At 36.5% G+C, this 23,759-nt stretch overlaps 1 protein-coding gene across 1 annotated transcript in view; it reads left to right on the top strand.

Annotated features, from left to right (window-relative positions):
- The window catches only part of LOC150091239 (small ubiquitin-related modifier-like), a 128,836-nt gene that overhangs the window by 45,415 nt on the left and 59,662 nt on the right, over positions 1 to 23,759 (top strand). The window contains exon 4 of the mRNA XM_090382942.1: positions 17,860 to 17,931. Coding sequence (XP_090239068.1) covers positions 17,860 to 17,931 — 72 coding nt within the window. The remainder of the gene's footprint in view (positions 1 to 17,859; positions 17,932 to 23,759) is intronic.

Genomic DNA, 23,759 nt, shown 5'->3' with positions numbered 1-23,759 from the left:
TCAGAGATTTTTAGGAACATTGTATGGTGAAACCTCTTAAGTATGCTAGGTTACCACAGAGTGCCAAATGCATCAGCAAAATCTACAGGTATGGTCAACATGTACTTCTTGATAGTGTTTTATGCTGTCTTTTACATGCTTACGGATAGCATCTTCAGTATTGCAATCACGTTGTTTTTCACTCTTTCTTTTATCCATAATTAACAGGGTAGAATATTAGAATTTTTAAATACGTCTGCACCTGACTATTAGCAGGAGACAAACAAGTAATACGTCTAATTCTGATTATTGATGGAACACGTTGAGGCGGGCAGTGAGAAACATTTGTTTATTGGCCGTCAGATGCTTAGTGTGCGATTCAAATCTTTTTCAACTATCACATAAAAAAGATCACGTTAACTGGAAATTTGCATCGTGTAAAGTAAAAAGTGGTATAATTTTTTTCAAATTGCAGTAACTGAAAAATGTGTTAATCAAAGTCATGTTATATGCGAGGCCTGGCTGTAATTGTAATTTTTAGAATTAGTTGTAAGTTTGCTTGCTTTTGCAGAATGGGAAAGATACCTTGAGCAAAGAAGTGGTTGAAAAAAGTGGAGTAGATGATTGGGTAGGCAGAAATGAACTTCTTTATTGCCTCTAAATCCAACGTCACATCCATTTATTATTCTTTAGGCAGTCAAGTGCTGCATCTATCGTCATCAGAGAGAAAGCAGGTTCTATTGCTTCATTTTTGTAATTCTCCTTTTATCCACAGATTTTCAACTGTTGAGGGCTCAAATATTGCTGTTGTAGAGATTGTAGGGAATAGGGTGCTTAAAATGTTATTGATGGTATCCTCCCAGGTGAGTTTGGGTACCATCTGTAGTAATGGGTGTATTTACCACTCCTTCTGGGAGCGTCTTTGTGATGATTTGGTAAATGACTCATTAAGGGTTGGTGTTATAGGTCATCCCAACTAGTTCTTGCCAAGTAAACTTTTTTCTGGATCTAATTAGGGAAGTGTACTCATTCCTGAGAGATCTGTAAGTCTCTCTCAGGACATTGACCTCAGTCTCTAACCAGTTGGTACCTGTCTGTTGGAAGTTTTTCCTTGCTCTGTGGCTCCTTCGCTGTAGAGAATCCAGCTCGGGCCACCACAGGATGGCATTTGAGTTGGGTTTTTTCTTAGGCATTGTGGTGCAGTAGGTTGAGTGAATTAATTTAGTAATATTTTCGAAGTTTTCCTGGGGAGTAAGATTGCTGTACGAATCTGGTGCTGCATTGTTTATCTGGGTATTCAGTGCTTTGAAAGTTTCCCAATTGGCTTTTTTGATATTGAAATGTCATAAAAGGGAGGGGGTACTTCAAGTTGCCTGAGGAGTTTGAAGGTTGTTGCATGGTGATCTGACATCCATGATTCCTGTACACACCAGTCAGAGAACTTTGGCACTATGGAGGTAGTTGCAATAGTTACATCGATGCTTTCCCAGACTATTGGGCTAAAAGTTGGCAATTGTTCCCTAAAATTCAGCTTGTTGGTAGTTCTGTCAAAAAGCCTAAGGCAGCTAAGCATGATTTAACCTTAACAAAGCCATGTTGTGTGTCCTTCACAATGTCATATCTATCTGACTGCTGTCCCTGGATTGCACTCTTAATCATTGCTCCTATTTTTCCTACTACTGAAGTCAGATTAACCGGTGTGTAGTTACCGACTTCACTCTTAGAACCGCTTTTATGTATTGCCGATACACCGTCACTTCTCCAATCCAAAGGAATCTCCCTTGAGTCCAAAGATGCATGCCATCATAATTAACTTCAATGGTTCAATACACTCCCTTGCACTCTAACTCAAAACTACAGGGTATATGCCATCAACTCTGGGGGCCTTATTTGCCTTTATGCTCAGAAGTTTTTCTAATAAACAATCATCTATAATTATGATATCACTAATTTCATATGGCTCAGCCTCTTCTCAGCATGAAGGATCTTTCTTCAGTAACGTCCAATGCAAAATACAGACGGACCTTTATATAATGAAATCGATCGTTCGCTTGAAAAAATTTGTTAAACAGAAATTTCATTATAAAGAAATATGACATTTTCAACAATGAAAAATACTGGAATTCAACATTCAAAAATATAGTAATAGATGGAAAATAAATCAGAAATGAGTAAATTTTCTAACATTTTAAAACAATTTATTAATACATATTAAGAAATGACTACTTACATGATGTGGACAATATATTAATACACTTTTAAGAATTATGTCGTAAAATATTTGGTTATTTGTTGTACACTGGATTTTACTGTATATCATTCATAAAACGTTCGCATTTTTTAAACACTTAATATATATTTTCTGGCACATTTTCTTCACACTGAAGGCTTCGATGCAAAGTTTCAAATGCTGCCAACATTTCATGTTTGGAAGGCTTTATATTGCCTTCATTGCTCTCATTTGTATCCAACTTATTGTTGATATTGTCACTACTTCTTTCTTTGAATACTCTCCAAAATATTGCAGTCACTTGGATATTCAGCTACTATGACATTATCAACTTCTAAAAATTCGTCAAGAACAATTTCTCCGCTGATCAAACGTCTCACTTGGAGTTCTTTCCAGTTATTGTTCAATGTCATGTAGTAGTTCACTGCTGTTAATTGGCGTTTTAGAAAAACCTGCTTTTTAAAACAATTCTTAATTGTTTCTGTCACATCTTGACTCCACACTTTCGCCAAATCTGATATGCACATCTGCAAATATTTAACAGAATCCATAGGTTGATTGGTTTCTATTCTCAGTATAATTTATTTCAGTATGCGCCTTTGGTAGTGCATTTTCAAATTCTTGATAATGCTCGGTCCATTGGCTGCAGGTTAGATGAGGTATTTGGAGGGAAGAAAACAAGCTCCGCACTCATAAGTTTTGAAATTATTGAGTGAAGGGGTAGGGTGGTTGTCGAAATTCAACGTGATTTTTTGGTTTTCTTTCATCATCTTTCTATCCTAATTTAAAATCGACTGTTCAAAAATTTCACTTGTCATCCAAGCTTTTTTGTTGTAGTTATAGCCCTACTCTAATGACTTTATTCCTTTGAAACATCGGGTTGTTTACTTTTGCCTATTACCAAAAGCTTCAGTTTTTCATCACCAGCCATATTTGCATCAACCAAGGCTGCAATTCTCTCCTTACTATTTTTACCACCTACACATTTAACACATTGACTGCCACGTCAGCTGTATATGTCCAACACCATTAGGTTTTTCAGGTGCCGTGTCGGCTGTATAGCACTGATGATTGTTGGAAATTTACATTATTTTTGTAAACCGTGGCCTCTGGTGATACATGTGAAAATTTGCATGCTGCTATGAGAAAAAGTGAATAACTGATCATTTAAAAATTCTTTATGATAAGAATTTTACAATTACAAAATTATGTAGATTTATGGTGTTGTCCAAATTCTAAATACATGAAAGGAAAAATTTAATAGCCGAAATGAATACAGTCTGGACAAAGTGTGAAAAAGAACAATAATAAAAAAAAAAAGATTAAGCATTTTGTTCAGAAGTGGTTTGTTGGCTTTCCTGTTGCTGGACAGAAGCTGTGGGAGGAACATGGGATTACTTGCTTATGACTGATGCATAGTGAAAATAGTCAATGAAGACTCTTTAAAATTGGGGGAGGGACATGGGGTTCTGTTCTTGAGACTAATTAACTCAGTCATAGTGAAAGTAGCCAATAAAGGCTCCTTCCATTTCAACTGCAAGTTATCCCTCAAGTTTGGTTGCAGTAGGAAATGAACCTAGCCAGTTTCTACTTACAGAGGGGAGCATAAACTTTTGTCTAAGGTGCTTAGTTTTTTAACAATGAATTTTTTTCAAATCACAAGGTTCTTTATTCATCGAAGTTGAAATATGGTATTCCTTCAGTGGCATGGTACATAGGTAAACTGTGTTGTCTGAAGATAATAAAGCACGCAAACCTACATTGGTATAATTTTGTTTATTTGCGAATTAGAAATATGTACATAATTAATTATTCATAATAATTATCCAATGCAACATTTGTGTACAGTTAACTTTTTGCATTTCTTAGAGCAAGTATAAGAAATAACTGCAGTTGTGATTGAAGGTAACACATAAGGTAGATTTCTTCCACTAACAAGAAGTATATTATGAAAATAGTCTATCAAGGCATCTTAGAAATACATTAAGGATCAAATTAAAAATCATATCAAATATAAATCAAATTAAGTCATATTATATACAGACAGTTCCTGCTTTACGAGTTCCTGGGTTTAAGAGTTATTTATTTGGAGTATCAACAAAATCAAAAATATGAACATTAATTGAAATAAATAAAAATGCTAAACTTTCATAAATACGGCATTTCAAACCATGCATATAACAATATAGTGCGGTAGTACTGTACTGTAGTAGTACTGTATATAATACAGTACTACTACAGCAGAGATTGTACAAAATGAAACAGAAGTGGCCATTAATGTTGCTAACTAATTGCAGCTTGAAGTTTCTATAATTGACACTGATCTGCTTCAAGCATACAATGGAGAGCTCAGAAATGAAGAATCTCGTTGAAATGGCAAAATATGAAGAAGCTGAGGAAAAAAGATTTAATAGCCGAAATTCCTGTTTGTTCCTTCACTTTCAAGGGGGAGCTTGAGAAAGCTTTTCAACTCTTAGAAAAAGCAATTGAGATTTTAGAGTCACAAGATTCAAATTTTGAGCACACTAGAAAAGTTACTACAGATTTAAAAAATGCTTATACAGCTATCGTGAAATTTATATAGAAAAGAGAAGAGACTATTTTGGAAATAAACGACTCTTGAAGCATTTCTGAAGAAGACGACTACTTGTGCTTCCAACAAACCAATGAGTGCTGAGCCAGTAGTGACGAATCATCATCAAGTGACAAACCGTCAACGAGTGTGCATTTAGTGATGATAAAGAATAAATATTCTTTAACATTTGTATTACGTAAATAATTTGTTATTATTATTATTAGCTAGATTTTGAAGGCTATGTTTTAATTTCTTTGGACAAATCATTGTTTAAGCATAAGCTACTGTTTTGTTGACCTTTATTTAACATTACTATGGTCAAATTTCATTGTTGAGAACAAGATTAGTAAAAAACGCAGAGCTACAAGGCTTAATAACTTCTACGTTGTAACAATATATTTAAAAGAAATTTTCCATTTAATCAAGCTTCTACTTGAAGCTAATTATTTTCTTTTAAAGACATAATATACAAGCAAATTTTCAGATTACCTATGGGTTTGAGTGGCCTAATAGCGGAGAACTATCTTGTAAATATTGAGCACATACATTTAACACCATTTCTTCCCCCCCCCCATTACTTACTATGGGAGATATTTTGACGATGTACTCATTATAGCGGATTATGACACCACTCCGGACATTCTGCAGATATTTAACAACATTCATACGAGACTACATTTTACATTGGAGGAAGAACATATAGAAACAAAAGCTCTAAATTTCTTAAATTTCACTCTTACATGAGATAGGCAAAAATACAATTTAACATCTACCGAAAACCCACCAGTAGGGGAATGTTCCTGCGCTATAGAAGTTAACATCTGTTTACTTATAAAAGTAAATATTTAATAATATTTAACCATAATATTTAATTTTTTAATTTTAACCATAATATTTAACCAGTTCCTTAATGCTTACAAATATTGTACTTTTAAATCCACCTTAGACTTAGAAATTTATATACTAACTAACAGGTTTTTAAATAGGGGCTATCCACTCTCCATTAGTAATCAAATCAGATTACAAGCTAAAAATAAGTCAGAAAATATGATGATACCTATTAATAAAACCAATAAAAAATACTTTATTTCTATTCCGTACTTTGAACAATGATATAGGCAACTCAATAAACTCTTTAAAGATACAGAATTCAAAAATATAGCCAGACCTGTGCAGAAGCAGGGCAGTGGAGCTGGAAGAAAATTTTGCGGCTCCATCTTTGGCTCCTTGAATTTATCAAATGTGTGGCTCCAGCTCCTTTAATTTATCAAAATCCTAATTTAGTTTTGAACTGTTGAAGTGAGCAATGATCATACCCAACTGACAAATGAAAACACTTGTTGGAATGATCTTTACATTATAGGCTAAAAATACACAGTTAATTTGACCTTTAGTTTAATGAATAAAAGGAACAAAAATAAATGAATTATGAATTGAAAACAACTTGTTGGATTATAGAAAAAAACATTGATGTTTTTTTCTATAACTTGACTTTTCTATAACTATAACAATATGGCAAATATTGACTTATATTTGCCATATTGAAGCATGCAAATTAACTTTAATTCCCTTAAAAACTGAATTTTCAATTTTTAAATTATGTATAGCAGTTTGAGGCAATCTTAAGAATAAGATTGCCTCAAATAAGCATCTCTATCATTGATGCTCCCAAATCTGATTTAATGATTTTTAGAGCTGAAAATAAATGCTCTACACTGGCTTGAGTAGGGGGCAGTGCAACCACTAATTGTGCAACATCTTGTATGATTTTAGGGTACTTTAATATTACATCTTTTACTGATATCTTTGATTGATGATCAATTTTTTCAACTTCAGTGAGGCTCGCTAATACTTTTAACTTGAATTTAGTCAATGTACTAATAGGAGTAACATGTGGTACACCTTTTTCTAATTCCAGTCGACAGCTTTTTTGAGCAATGCTGTTTGTCAATCTTCAAAATCAAACTCGTCTTCAGAATTAGTATCAGATGATGATGATGGTGGATTGCTTTGTATTTCATCTCCTAGTGCTGAGTATTCTTTATTTGCTGAATGCTGCTTAGCCCTAAGAATAAGAGCCCTATATCACATAAAGCTTCTTTTGCTTTGCTTTGTTTTCCATCTGTTAATAAACATCTGTACTTGGGATCAACATAAATGCCAGCTGACATTACATCATTTCCCAAAAATGTTTTTTCCCTAACTTCCTTGGAGGAAATGATACCTTCAGCTATAGGACCATATATCTTGGAAAGGCAGTATATCAGAGAGTTCCATTCCTTTAGGAACTGACCAGGAGTCAAGTCTTCACCTTGAATTTTCTTTGTAGTGATATGTTGTTGGTAAATCAAGTATTTAAGTTTCTGCACCTGGTCCCACAGTACTTGTGTTAGTTCAGGGTTGGTCATGCCAATAAGGATAGGTTTCAGTTCCAGTAAATGGTCCATCATTATATATCTGCTACCCTGCCTAGTAGCTTGATCCAAAATTGCTACTTTTCCAGCATGTCATTTAATTATTGCTTCTATTTTTGGCTTTCTAGCAGCTTGTACAACCTGCCTTACCTTACTTACAAGAGCAGTTGCATTTTTATTTCCTAAGCCATCATGAATTTCCAGCTGTAAAGTATTAACACCAGAACACATGTGTTGGACTCTGAAGAGGCATAATGTCACTTAAATCCAGTTCTGCTTCTGTGTAATCATTGGGTTTAATTCTGGAGTCTCACCACTTGATTCATCTCTTTCACTTTCATCTGTCATTGAATCACCTCTCTTGGTCTTTATTTAACTTCTCAATGGTACTTGACATGGAGGCATTATCAGTCACAATATGTGCTCTTTTTCTATTTCAAACTCTTGCAGAACATCTTTCACTAGCTGATGAAGGTACTAGCTTATATGTTGGGCTTTTGTATCCCTTACTGCTAATGTACATGAAACGATGTTATTGTTGGCATCAACAAATCGAACGTTTATTGCAAAGTAGTTTAATCTACATGTGCAAGCATCCATTTTCAAATATACAAAACGTTCTTTTAGATCATGTATAAGGGCAAACTTTTCTTCCTTTGTTTTCTCTATTATAAACCTTCGAACACTGCCTCTATCCAAACATATTTTGAATTTTTGCGCCATTTCTCCTATCAAACCAAGCATGGCTGGTTTACAAAAGACATTCAGAGATAAAGAATTCTTCACCACTAACTCAATAATGTAATTCTTGAATTGATCTGCTGTGCTGTCATGGATGCTTCAAATTGTGAATGCTGTTGTTGAAATATTGGTCTTATTGGTCAAAGGTTTACTAATTTTTGATCCACAAGTCAAAATTTTGCCATCAGTGTCATTCACTTGGCATGTGCAAATATAGTATTTATCATCTTCAGTGACCGTAAAGTATTCAGATGTATTAGACTTCATTCTAGATCCTCTGTTTATCATTGAGGGCTTCCAGACATTTGACATTTCTGAAAAAATAAAATGTGCCTTATTTGCAAGCTACTCACATTAAATAAAAAAAAAAAAAAAAAACATAGTAAACAAAAAAGAACAGGGAAATGAAAACTTCACCATGAAGTATCAGAGCATATGGCATATGTGCCACCCTCATGATCATGACTGACCAAGTTATAGTTGGGAGGCAGGGGAGCCAGATTTTTTTCACTGGCTCCGGCTCCATAGAAACCTCTGGCTCTAAGCTCCGGCTCCACAGCTCTATGCAGAAGCTCCATAATATATTGAGAAATCACAGTTCTTTAGTCTCCCCCTCTCTCACTAAACTGACCAAGTACACCCCTTAACAATGCCTCCAAATTCTAATCAACATCTAAATTCTGCCATTTTCATGTAAATTTCTTTTGGCCAAATTCTAGTGTCCCCCCCCCCCCCCCTTTTTTTTTTTTTTTTTAAGGCTTGCCACTGAAATCCTTGGAAATTAGGTGGTGGAACCTGTCAGAGTACTTAAATAATCTACTGGGTGCCTGACCTGCCTCCTTGTGGCAAAGTGCGGGCAACGGTGGGTCCCAATAGGGGACAACTAACACTATTATCTTTCGTCTAGCGTATAGCCTCACGTCTAAATGTAATAACATCAAAATTTTGCCAGACCTATTAGGGCCTTTTAACACATCTCTCTCTAGCGTTCAATCCCAACCAGCGATTTCCTAACAGCAATCTCATTAGGCATTAATGTCAAACTCCTGATATTTTTTTTTTTTTCAGGTCCTAGCCACTGAAATCCCAGGAAACTAAGTGGCAGGACCTGCCAGAGCAACTTATGATACTGGACACACCTGGCTACCTCCCACGTGGCAAGGTATGGGCAATGTCGGGCCTGGCAGCCAATAAGCTGGATAAATAATGGGCACGACACATCACACTGCACAGACATGGCCAAGTGTACTGTCCTCGATACAGCAAACACACACGGAGATGGGAGAAATCCCAGGTGCTGTCTGACATGAACATACAAAAAAAAGAAAGAAAAGTTCTCTCAGTACAAATGAGATTCCACAAGAAATGTATACAAGAATGATCTTGTATACATTTCTTGTGGTCAACGTGATTCATTGTATCAAGGGTCGACTCAGTATACTCTTGATTTATGCGTGAAACAACATGCTGCTTCAGTCTGTACATCACATGCATTTGTATCAGAATTAGCATTTCATACATTTATTCAATAAAGGTCACATATTCCTGTTTAATGAAGCAGAAATTTTAAACATCCAACATAAGTACATAAAATTATCGATTGCTGAAACCCTTGAAATGAAGCTACACTCAAATTCTATCAATGTGCGGCATCGTTACCTAATTTTGGATTTCTGGTCTTTTTTACGGATGTGCCAATACAAATAATCTATTTAAGAACCACACACACACACTTTGTGTTATTCCAAGATGAATCATTGAAAAGTATTGTCTGTTTAAGAGAGGAAAATACGGTAAATTTCGTTTAATTTGTATGTCCAGTGTGTTTAACCAAATTTTATAATCGTAATTTTAATTATTTATTATCGCAAACGGTTTTCCATCTTTAATTATTTTAATTACTTTGACACAATGTCTTCTCACACTAATGGTTTTCCTGAGTTGGTTGTTGTTGGGGCTCTCAGCTTTTAATTCTGTTGTGTGTCGGATCGGTCATGTCTCTATGAGTGAAAGAATTCATTAAAATCATTTTATCCGTTTATTTTGTTCGTTTGCATTTGGAGAGCATTGACTGGAAGCATTCTATGCAAAAGATCGAGGTAATCTCTTACTATTTTAAATATATTGTTGAGAATGTAATCCCTGTTTTTAACATTGTCTATGGGAAATGAATTCCCGCTTTACGAGTTTGTGGTTTATGACCGCATGTTAGGAACGAGTTAAATCGTGAGGAACTACCTGTACTTGTAATTAAATAAAATGGCTAAGTTTAGAGGATGTAAATCAATAGTTTTATTAAATGTTCTATAAAGTTACCTTAGGACTTGATTGTTAAGGAGAACTATATTTATCTTTCATTTCTATTAATCATAGAAAAATGAAACAAATCATTCAATTTAAAGGGGGTAAAAATCTAATATTCCTGAAATGTAACATACTGCATACATTAAATGATTGTTTAAGTCTCTCTCTCTGTCTCTCTGTCTGTCTGTCTGTCTGTCTGTCTGTGTGTGTGTGTCATATTCACAAGTCTTGCATAATACACACGAAATATGCATGGACTGTTTAACTACATTTAATGTGTGAATTTCTTTTTTCCATACAAATTATGCACGGAGATACGAGGGTCCTTGAGTCTGCGATGGACATTCTCTCTCAGGCATGCCAAGCCCAGCTTGGCATGCCTGAGAGAGACTGATATTCGGGTGACAGACAAATTGAGTTGACCTAATTTTGGTGAAGTCTGGTCGATCTGTGACAGCCAAATCCTCTATTTGCACCTTCATGATGATGAGACTGTTAGTAACCCTAGGTATAACCTCTGTAAGCAAGTCCTGAAATATGGCACCCAGGTGTGAACCAACGTAAGCAGGGGTCTAGGCAAGGTACCTACACCACACGGAGCAATTCCACCAGTGTTAACAGAAAATAAGAGGTGGTAAATGGTGCAATAATACCATTTACCACCTCTTATTGCCTATTGGAGGCTGAAAGTGGCACAGAACCCATGTTTAGTCTCCAGAGAAAAGTTCTGTCCCCCTCCCATCATGTAGTTTGACTGTCTTTTGAGGTTATGATGGAAGTCGTGGCAAGGTCCAATCTTCCTTGCATTTTGAAGGTACAGCTTTAAAACGATGTTTGCAGGCTGGCCCCTAGATAGTCCATTGGATTGAACCTATTGGTAAATCTATGGGAGGCTTCTGAATCAGCTAGTCTATAATCTTGCTGCCAGATAATGACTGGAGGGAGTCTGCATAGTGTGTATGCAGGAGGCATTGTTGAGGTAATGCTGTGTCAAGGAGCTGGGTACTTTTTTGCGATGTGTATGCCCTATCCAAAAATTTCATTACTTCATATAGCACGTCCTCCCCCACCTTTTCTTACTACTGAATACATCATGAATTGTGAAACTTGTATGTGAAAAGATCTAAACCTCCCAAATGCTTCCTTGTTGATTTCATAGATATATAAATGTTGGACAGACAACTTGTGTGATCGAGATCCACTGAGGATATTACCTAGTCTCGATCACACAAGTTGTCTGTCCAACATGTCTAGTACAATCTAAATATATTTCTTGACGAAATGTCAAAGATTATGAAAAAGGCTGTTTAAGCATATCCATAATTTCTACTACCCAGGTAGTATGCATGCATCATTTTATTATATCTCATATTGTGGATACTTTTAAAAAGTTGCCTAGGTATTGCACTACTTTGAATAAGTAATGCTTCTCTGGTAGAGAAGACTGTTATTTATTCTCAGATGGGCTCCACCACCCAGACGTTTCAAACCACCATTTCAAAGCTGGTTTGCTTCATCATCGGTGGATGGGCAGGTACCCTGTTGCAATAGTGACAACCCAGTTATGAAGTATAACTCCACAATATGAGAGATGCTTGATGATGTGCATTGTTTAATCTAAATATATTTCTTGACGAAATGTCAGAGTATAAAAAAGGCTGTTTAAGGATGGGTAGCGCATCTCCATTTCTATTACCCAGGTAGTATGCATACATTGTTTTATTTTATCTCATATTGTGAATATGTTTACTAGTTGCCTAGGTATTGCACTACTTCCAATAAGTAACACTTCTCTGGTAAAGAAGGCTACTGCTACTTATTCTCAGATGGGCACCACCACCCAGACGAAGTTGTTTGGCTTCATCATCGGTGGGTGGGCAGGTGCCCTGTTCCAATAGTGACAACCCAGTTATGAAATAACTCCACAATATGAGAAATCCTTGATGGTGTGCATGGTTTAATCTAAATATTTCTTTATTAATAATTAAGAGAAAAAAAACGTGTGTATATACCCTGTATGGACAAAAGATGTTTTATGTGAAAACATCTTTCATGAAAATCAGAACAGTTTTAAAATCGCTAGAACCAAGGTTATGAACGATCTGTTTTATGCTTGTGCCTGCTACTTACTCTACCGAATCAAAGTTAGTGACTGAGTTAGCGTCATTTAGGAAGTGATGTAATTTGCATCATTCCTGCTTCACATTTTTGTTACTTCAGTCCAAAAATTTAATAGGTGCCACCAAAGATGTTTTCGTGTCAAAAACTGCATTCCTCATACAAAAAATGGTAATTTATTGAAGAAATGTGAAACGTTAAACTTAGACAGAATCATTCCAATAATCAAACAATTTTTTATGCAAATTTGATGATATTTCAAAATACAGCCACTCCCCGACTTACGTAACGGTTGCGTTCCGCGGAACCCTGGTTAAGTCTAGTTTTATGTAAGTCAAAATTTCCCTAAATGCTTATGCAGCACTTGCAACTATGTGCATTGAATTTGATTGCAGCAAAAAAGAAATGTTCGACGAACATGTAAATAGAATTATTTATTCAATTTTTTTATCTTATGTGCAGGAAAAATTACAAAAGTGTACGAAATTACAAAAATTTCAAAATTATAAACTTACAAAAAAGGGAGAGGAGACAGGCATAACATCAGCAAGTTTTAACTTTCAAGCATTGCTACCAGAATGAAATCTAGAATGTGGAAGTTGAGGGCTGTGGAGATTTAGAAGGGATTTTTTCCAGCACATCACAAAATTTCTCTGCAGCTGCAGAATCAGCACTGGTGACTTCACTGCATACTTTAATGTTTTGGAAACCAGCGCGATGCTTGCACCTATTAAACCATATTGCACCTTGCACCTATTAAACTATTCTTCATAAATACTTCTTGCTTTTGCTTGAATGGTCATTGGGTTCAGAGGCACTTGCTTATGAGTCTGATTTTCCATCCATATTATTAATAGCTTTTACATCTTCGACATAGCACCTGAATGCTGTTTTGTGATTACTTAAACGCATTGTGATCTTAAACGCGTTGGTCCTTTTATTTGCACATTTTCCCATAAAATAGTGGAATAGATGAGAAACTTTGCCCTGTTTCATACTTCTTAATTAATCATCATTTCTAAATCAATTTGTTTCGTTTCTTAGCACTGCCAGCACTTGCACTTTCCCTTCACCATTGTCATAAGTAAATAGGAACGAAGAGACAATTCTTATCGGTATTATTGCAAATCAATAAAATTGAGTTTACTACCTGTTTATAATAGTAGTAGTAGTAATGGCATGTGATGCAAGAAAGCAAGTGTATGAGCTTATGCAGCATCAGCAAAAAAAAAAATAAATAAAAAAAATAATCACACCATTTCCTCCAAATGCGTGTCTAGTTCCTCCTTAAATTTATTCAACCTATCAACTTCCACAACGACAGATGGAAGTTTGTTCCAGCAATTAACCACCCGCTGGCTAAAGGCAAATTTCCGCACATGTATGCTACATCTGTCCTTTCTTAATTTGAATTTATGCCCCATTAGGTTTGTAATCTGAACAAGTGGAAGGATCCCATCAGAATTCAGCGTGCTCAACCCATTCAAGGCCTTATACACCTCAATGAGATCACCGCACAGGTGCCTAGTCTCCAGCCACTGCAATTTGCAGAATGAATTACCAAAAAAAACAATGTGTTACTGGGTTTACATTACAACATTTTCACAATACCTCCATTTATTACTACGGGATGAAAAATACATTTCCAAGATTTTTTTTTTAAGTTTGCACTGGCTGGCGAAGTAGAGTATTACGTAAGCCGGGCGTGCCTGTACTTGTGGTTATCATTGTCAAGTCTAGAGAGTGCAGAAACCATATTTTATGGCAGCTTTTATGATGTTTTGAAATACTTGTGGATATATTTTCAAGAATGGAGATGAACATCTCTGTGATATCCTAGTAGACTGGCCAGTGTACTGGGATATCATGTGAACAGTTGTCACTGATGGTTGCCTCCTCATTCTAGAACCCTGTCTTAAATCAAATCAGAAGTCTCCTACTGAAAATTGAAGAAAATCACCAATCAGTAACCTTTTGCTGGATATCTGCGCATTTGGGGATAAAGGGGGAATGAACTAGCTGACAAAACTGCCAACAACTTTTGATTTAACCTCTGCCCCAGTCTCATCCTCTGACTATAATCACATCATATAAACAGCATGTCTTGTACAGTGGAAAGAGCAATGGCACACCCAAACCAATAATAAACCCAATACCAATTAAAACAGGAACCAAAGCCTTGGCGCTCTAGTGTGAAAACAGTGCGAAGAGAAGAAGTGGTACTTGCACTGCCACGAATAGGACACACATATCTGACTCACCTCCATCTATTGACTGGAGAGGATCCTCCTATGTGTCCACACTGTTTAGCACTCTTGACAGTGAAACATATCCTGATTGAATGTCCACACTATCAACATGACTGAATATCCTTCCTGTTTTCTTTGACAAATCTACAAGAACCGATGACACTACGACATATTATTGGCAAAGATACATCAATGAATTTTTCTCTTTATAAAAAAAAAAAAAATTGGACTAGATCAAAAATTCTAAAAGATCTTGGTAATAAAAATGAAGAATTTACATCTGAACTTTGTTTTTAGCTTTTTTCTATGAATAGGTGCACTATAGCCCCGGCAGCTTATGTGTCCCTAAACCCCCATAACACACACACACACACACACCCCTACCTCATTCTAGACATGGAGAAAGATTTGTCAGCCTATATGGAACTGGAAAAAGTGATGGAGGAAGTCTACAATTGAATGTGTGGAGGAACAAAATTTGTTCATCATTAACATTTTCTTTAAGAAAAAGGCCCAACAAAAATGAACATGGAAGTGCCCGCTTGGAAATACTAATGAATTTGACTTCATACTGACAAACAAAATGATATTCACCGACTGCTCAGTCTTGAACTATTTTAATGTTGGGAGCAACCATCAATTACTGAGAGCAAAAATCACAATTGATTGCAAGAAAGAACAAAAGAAATTGATCAAGTCAACTAAAGCAAAGAACAACACTAACCAACTATTGAAAAATCATCAAAACTTTGAACTAGAACTGTCCAATAATTTTCATGTGCTTCAAGACCTTCCTGGCACAGATATTTTAACTGATAATGACAAAGTCCTTGAGACTATTGTAAATGCTGCCTATGCCCTTGCACCTGTTGTAAAACAAATAAAACTATTCAGAATATCAAAATAAACAATTTCCATGATGAAAAAGCAATGAGAAATGAAACAGTGCTAACATAAGAAACTAGGTAGAATGTATAGAAATGAAGATCATAAGAAGCACATAAAAGAAGAAATGTGCAAGTTTATCTTGCCAGAAGAACTCTAGAAGAAAATCAAGGGCTAAAGAAAGCAAAGCAAAAAATGGTTACACAGAAGAACCAAATGTTTGCTTTGAAGCTTTGAGGATGGCGCAACAACAAAAACTCAACAACAAATACCAAAATGACTGGAAGAATTTTATTCAGATCTTTACAACAACTGAATCCAACATCAGATTCAGAAGCTGTACCAGAAATTTTGGTGGAAGAAGTAGAAGATGATATAAAATCAATGAAAAATGGCAAAGCAGCAGCAGCACCCAATAAAGTCAGTTGAAAGCTGGAGGCCAGCCAGTATGTGAAGCTCTAGCCAAACTATTTTCAAAATGCCTTATGCTTAACAAAGTACCTGTAGCATGGAAAAGTGCAGAAGCCATCGTACTGCACAAGAAAAGTGACAAGGCAGATTTAAAAACTACCGACCAATAAGCCTATTGCCAGTTGTCTACAGGGTTTCACAAAGATACTTTCAAGAAAATAGGCATAATACCTAAAGATCAAGTAGGTTTCAGAAGTGGCTCTAGTACAATGGATCTCATCCAAACAGTGTAGCAAGTTATAGAGCAGAGTACGATGAATCCAACCTTCCATTATGTATAGTCTTCATTGACTATCAACAAGCATTCAACTCAGTCACAAAACAAGTAATAATCAACAGGTGTAAACAGTGTATGAATTTTCTCCAATCAATATACTAAAAGGCGACTGCATCAATATAAGAAAAAGGCATCTGACAAGGAGACACAAGCTCCCCAAAACTGTTTTCTGCTTGTTTAGAAAAAATTTTTTGCAAGCTAAATTGGAATAACAAAGGACTCAAGATAAATGGAGATTACCTAAATCATTTATGATTTGCAGATGATATCATTCTCTTTGCTAGTGATCCGGAAGAATTGCAGAAAAACATTGAAGAATGAAGAACTCGAGCAGGAAAGCAACAAGTTTGTTTTACCACCAAATACAGAGGATGCGGAAAGGTCGGCAAGTGACCACTGCATATCCCTGGAGCAATATGGCCTTAGTTGCTAATTCTCCTAAAAATCAAATAACAACAACAGCAAGTTTGTTTTAAAGGCGAATATCAAGAAAACAGGTTAGGTTCAACAAATATACCAGACCAAAGAGAATCATGGCCGATTGACAAGAAATTTCAGTAGATGGAAATATCATGATGAAAATTGAATGGTGCATAAAATTGAGATGGCACGCATTTAGAAAGCTCGATATAGTCTTAGACAAACTTGCCACTCTGTCTCAAGCAAAAAGTTTTTGATCAATGTATTCTCCCTGTCCTAACATGTTTTGAAATATGGACATTGAATGGGAAAGCTTAACAAAGACTGAGGGTCACACAGAGAACTGTGGAGCACCCAATTTTGAACATAACTGGAAGAGACCAAAAAATGTGTGCATGGATTTGCCAACAAACCAAGGTCTGTCATCATTGAAAGAACAAAACACTTTAAACACTGGAATTGGGCAGGTCACATATCAAGAAGAACTGACGATTTAGGGACCAAACGAATTTTGGAGTGTGCAAGAAAAGGACCAAAGATGAGGTGAATCAATGAAATTGTGAAATATGATGGTGTACAATGGCAATAGAAACAGAAGACTGTGGTTTCTGGAAATGTGTTGAGGAGGCCTTCATCCTGCAGTGGATTGACAATGGCTGAAGATGAATGATATATATGTATCTCTTCATAAGCAAAACCACATTCATGAGTGGTAACAACACACACAAAACGTGCACTGATTGTCTAAAGCCAACAATACTGCATTAAAACGACATTAAATCTATGAATTTCTTCTTCTTCTTTTTTTTTTTTCCCAAACAAATTTTATGGAAAAAATAACTGCCAGATTTTGATTTGTCTGGTTTTAATGAAATCTAGAATGGCTTGACAAATCTTTCTATATAAACTAAATATAAAATTTCATGATAATCTATCCATTGGAGTAGAGTTGTTATGTGCAAACAGACAGATGGATATAGTGAAAACAGTAGGCACTTAAGCATATATGCTTAACATACCTCAATACTGGTTGTTTTCCAGAAGTACAAATCATCGTTTCTATTTTCAGTTGAGGCTGGTTAAATTTACAGTCTGATTGCATTTGTTTTCGAAGAATTTTAAGTTTTTATGATGTGATACTTCAGTAAGCAGTAGTTTCAGTATAGTTAATGAAATTTTTTTTTTTTTTTTAATAGGGAGTCCCTGTGACATCACTTAGATTTCTGTTTGATGGCAGAAGAATAAATGACGATGAAACGCCAAAACAGGTAATTTTTTGTACAGTTTTTTTAGTGAAATGATGGTAAACTAAATTTGGTTATGTGCTTAGGATAAAATAATGCAAATTATCCCCAAGCTATTAAGATATAGCTTCGCCACAAACCTTATTTTCCAGTGAGTTTTTTAGAGACCCGTGAATGTGTTCTGAGAGTTGTAATTAGTTCTTTGCAGTTAGGTGTTTCCCTCATTGTGGTATTATATAAATATTTTAGTAATTGCATGATGATAAATTGAATTACATTGGACTCCTTATAAAAGTTTGTGAACATGAACTCTGGCATGCAGCTCTCCACTGCTGATAAACCATTAATTCATTTCCGGTTTTGCTATACCCGGGAAGTGTGATGAAAATCTGACTACTTTTTTTTTTTTTTTTTTTTTTTGGTAAACAAAATATTACTGGAACCTTCAGAAGAAAGAAGATATTTGTTGACATGAATTAATGCTTTATTAGCAGTGGAGAGCAGCATGCCAAAACAGTGACAAATGAAGAAGAAAAGAATTGATTTACTGAGTTTGAGCTGAACTGGGATTGAATTTCTGCTAACTAACACAATGATCACATTGGTTTGGGAGAAAGGGGTGAAATTACAAATGCTAATTTGGAAGAATGTTGAGCTTGGAAATACAGAAAAGGTATGCAGCAAAAAATGACTGCCTGTGATGAGGAGTCAAGTAAGTTTGTGATTGAGGGATTATTAACATGACTGCTGTGCTCTGCTCTGGGGAGACTCAAAGAGTTTGGGAGGTTTGGAAGACTCCCCTCCCTTGTGAAATAATATTCCATGTTATGGCAGATCTAATTTGTGGAATTGTTTTATAAAATAAAAGTAATGAAAGAGAGATAGATAGACTAGAAGGAAGCAATATTTGGGGTTGCTAATGCTGGGCACAGCACTTTGAGTTGAAAACACCTGATGAAATAAATAATCAGGTCCGACTAGTGAGTCACCCCCTTTCTGTTTAATCAGTCAGTTTAATCACCCCCCCCCCCACATTTCCCTCATCATATTTTTCATATAGCCAAATTTTGGTTAACATTGGTTTCCTTGCACCTTCACAATGGTGAGACCGTTAGTAACCTAGGGTAACTAACAGTCCCTATATGCATAGTCCAAAACACTGCACCTAATATACTGGAGGAGGCAGTTACTTATGTTGGTTCCTATCCAGATGTGTAAGCCAACGCAAGCAGGCGGTCAAGTTGTGGTATCTGGTATGCTGCTCTTCTGTCACCAGGAAATACTAGGTGATAGATAAATCTCATTATCCAGCACAACACTATCAGGCTACAAGGGTTGAAACTCACATTTAGTGTCCAGTGCAAATCTCCAGCAATCCCTATCTCTTCTTTCATGCAGTATGATAGATGTCTTTTGGGGTTATGATGTGGCAAGGTCCAGTGTCCAGTATTTATTACAATTTAAGGTTAAAACTCTGAAATGGTTTTCACAGGCTGGCTGGCTGTTAGATAGTTCACTAAATGAAATTATTGATAACTCTAAGAAGCATCTAGTGAATGAAGGGAGTTCAAGTAATGTGTAAGCCGTTGTTGAGCATGTTATGTTAGGCAGATGGTATATTCTTTGTGTGTGTACTTCATATCAAAAATTTTCATTAATTTGTATGTGTTTTACTTTTGTTACTGAATGCATCACGAATAGGCAAATTAATAGTGCAAACTTATCTGCAAAAAAGATCTAAATCTCTCAGACTTTCTTATTCATTTAACAAATATATGTGATCTCAGTTCCAATGTCAATAATGCCCATTTCCACCTATAGTCTGTCATGAGCCACTTATTTCTTCTGACAGAGACAGAGATTAAATTGTTGATTGCTACATCCACTACTCATCTCAGTTGCATTAATTATTAGCTCTGATTACTTTCACTTTGAAGATGGTACTTGTGCTGGCTGTTCTGCTCTGATATTCCTTACCATACACTTCTGGCGCACTATGGCCATAGTTGCTGATGCGGCTAATAAATCCCCAACCAAACAAACAACCATATACTTCCTAATTTGAAACTTCCTTTTGGTGTAAAATCTCTCTCTGTGCCATCTTGTCAAATATATATGTAGTATCTCTCTTTGTTTTAACTCAATGAATATGGAACTCTTTGATTTCCTTTCTTTGAAACTACTTTTGGCAACCTAACTTTCCTATTAGTGAAGTAATTTTCCTTGCTGATTTTAACATTGACAACTGCATCTGGCTTCAGTTTTCAAGTTATGTGGACTGAGCTGGTTCAAGAAGCTGATAATTTTGCAATTACTATTGACCTCACACAGATTGTTCATATACTTACACTTTGAACTTTACTTTACCAGAATAACAGACAATACTTACCATGCAACCAGTACTCTTTATCTCACCAATAACCCTTCAAAGTATATGGTCAATGTTAGAGGTCCTCTAGGCATCTCAGATCACAACCTGGTCTCTTCTCTAATGGAGCCTCTCCCTCATGGCAATTCTCAGCTTTGTGTCATGTGGCATTATAAGAATGCAAAATGGGATGAGTTATATGATTTCTATTCCTCTTTTTCTGTTTTAACTCCTCCAATCCTAATTGTTGTTCAGATTATCGGTGGATTTATCCTTGTTTGGATGAAATCCTTTATTCTGTTTTGGTTTTCCTTGGTTTTCCATAAACGTGCTAAGGCTGTTCAAGATAAGAATGTAGCATATTGCATTTAGCTTTTATTTGAATATTCAGCCTTATTTTCTACCTACATTAAATCCTGCAATAATTGCAAAATAGATACTAATGAATCCAAACTATTTTTTGAACAGGCTAAAAGTAGAAAACTTGCTTCTTGTCCAAATGTTAATTGCGTATTCTAGTCTCTTACCAAATCCATTCGCTGCAACTGCTATCAATCTATACTCCCACCTCTATTAGCAATAGCCACATGGTGCAAGGAAGCTTATGCTTTTTGCTGCACCAGCCAACAAAAAAAAATAAGAAGAAAACTTAAAACTAAAACCAGCCAAAAAAAAAAAAAATATATATATATATAAAAGAAAACCTGGGTGGTCATCTCCAGTATACTTGGTGCCGTATTTCAGGATTTGCACATGAAGTTATACATGGGGGTTACTAACAGGCCCACCATTGTGAGGGTGCAACACAGAGGATTTTGTTGTGGCAGAACGACCAGACTTTGCCGTAGTTTGGCCCACTTGACCTACAAGTGCCTGAATATCAGTGGCTTAGACTCCCAGGTAGCAAGAAAAGCTTTGTAATACCTGAGAGAATGTCTGGAGAGCATCATGGACCAATGCATACCCATCTCATACTACTTTCACCAAAGTCAAAGTAGTATGTGATGGTATGAGAAAATGTATCGTTGCTCAGTCAAAAAGGTGGGACATCAGTGTTGTTGAAGCAATTATGAAAGTAATGTCAAGCACCACATGTTTTTGTCAAATATAAAGGAATATTGAATGTATAGGATGTATACAAACCTCCTTTATAAAACTAAAAACGTTATTACATGACTGGGGTACGTGGTGCAAATCTGAAACCAATTTGGAGGATGCCTTCAGGTTTTCATGTAGAAAATGTGCGTGCTGCAGTAGATGGCAATGTAATGTTGAACCTCTAATCATAGAAAAAAATACCAACAGAATTCCATCCCGTTTCTGTCATCAGTCAACGGCTTCTTTACTAGCTGTAACTTGTGTGGTTTCATCCTCAGACGGTGACATAACATGTTACACACTGTTGACATGTTAAGATCATGATTGCCATGCATTATGATTTTTCCCTAGTCTTTGTGAAAAACTTCCTCAAACCAGCTCCATTTTGTCCTCACTGATCTCTTGTTTGGCCAGTGCCAGGATGATTGCACAAAGTGATGTCCTTTATGAATTTTCTGTACCAATGCAGAATAAATCGTAGGTCTACTTGGTGGCTTCTGTGTTGAAAATTTATGCATAACAGCAGTGGTAGACTGAAGTTCATTGAACCTGAGTACACACTGCACCTTCTTGTTGATGCTGGTAAATTCTGCCACGATTACAGTTTTGTGATTATGCTGCTATATACTGCAGATTTCACTTCCTGAAATCTGCAGTATATAGTTGGTGAATAAAAGCTTGAAGATATCCTCTGTTACCCGGACGTGGGTTCAGATTTGTATTATGTACTCTATTCACATAACGTCTTTTTTTTTCTAAAGGAGGTTTTGGATATTAGCATTAGTAGAGGTATATGATGCAAGAAAGCAGGCTTATACAGCATCAGTCAAAAAAAAAAAAAACCCTTTCCATTTGCTCCAAATGTTTGTCTAGTTCTGCCTTGAATTTATTTAACCTGACAGCTTCTATTATGACAGATGGAAGTTTGTTCCAGCAATCAACCACATGCTGGCTAAAGGCAAATTTCCGCACTTCAATTTCACTGTCTCTCTTCAATTTGAATTTATGTCCCCTCAGGCGATTAATCTGGGCAAGAGGAAGAATTCCATCAGCATTGAGCTTGCTCAAACCATTCAAGGTCATATATACCTCAATCAGACCACCTCAGAGGTGCCTAGTCAACAGACACTGTAATTTGCAAATCTTAAGCTCCATCTTTGTAAGAGCAACCCTTTGTTCCATTCACTCATCTTGTTGCCCTTCTCTGTATTCGTTCCAGCAGCTCTGCATCCTTCCTAAAATGAGGCCTCCAGACCTGTATAGAGTACTCAAGGTGTGGCCTAACTATTGCCTTATACAAAGGGTACTAGGAAAGTTTTGCAATATGACGCAACAATGAATCACAGGAAGCTGCTTGTTGCTGCATGTTGAGACATGTTCATGCGTGCATAGTAGCCGCCGCGCCAAGTCGATGGGTTCAGTTATTCATTAGTAGTGAGAATGTAAAGTGCTTGGAATGGCATCGTGGTCACGAAATGAGATAAGGACAGTTTTACGGTATAATTTCGTGCGTGGTTTAACCATAGACCAGTGCTTAGAAGAAATGACTCTTGCACTAGATGATGATTGTCCACATCGTACAACGATATTCAGGTGGTATATTGAATTCCAAAGGGGAAATTTCACTCTGGAGGATTCTGAGAGACCGGGAAGGCCACGAACGTCAGTTACGGAGGAAAACGTTACTGCTGTGAGGAAAATGCTTGACGAAAACAGGCGAGTAACCTACCAACAGATAGAGGATACTTTGGGCCTAAATGCACCAGCAGTTCGTTCGATTCTGCAAGATCATTTGCACGTGAAGAAACTTTGTTCTCTCTGGGTGCCGCATCAACTGACTGAAGAGCAGATGACACGACGTGTGACTTGGTGCCGGGAGATGTTAAAAAAGTTTGATAAGGGACAATCTCGGTATGTGAACAACATCGTGTCAGGTGACGAGACTTGGCTGTACTATTACGATCTGCCGACCAAGGCTCAAAACAAAGTTTGGGTCTTTGATGATGACGACACACCCGTAATTGTCAGAAAATCCCGATCTGTAAAGAAGAAAATGATAGCTGTATTTTTCAAATGGAGTGGAATTGTGGAACGTGTCGTTTTGGACACGCAGAAGACAGTCACAGCTAAGTGGTATACTGAACAATGCCTGCCTAAAGTCATTGGATCTACGAAGAACCTGCGGCCAAAGTCAAGAATGGACACCTGGTACCTCCATCACGATAATGCTCCAGCTCACCGCGCCAAAGCCTGCACCGAATATTTGACCACGACAGGACTGAAACTTCTCGAGCACCCTCCCAACAGTCCAGACCTTGCTCCCTGCGACTTTGCACTGTTCCCGCATGTGAAAATGAAGCTAAAAGGGAGGCGGTTTTCCAGTGAT

The sequence above is a fragment of the Mastigoproctus giganteus genome, chromosome 1 (assembly GCF_048544385.1).
Source record: "Mastigoproctus giganteus isolate SK-2022 chromosome 1, ASM4854438v1, whole genome shotgun sequence".
In the NCBI taxonomy this organism is placed as follows: Eukaryota; Metazoa; Arthropoda; class Arachnida; order Uropygi; family Thelyphonidae; genus Mastigoproctus; species Mastigoproctus giganteus.
This window is presented reverse-complemented; position numbering and strand designations above follow the sequence as displayed.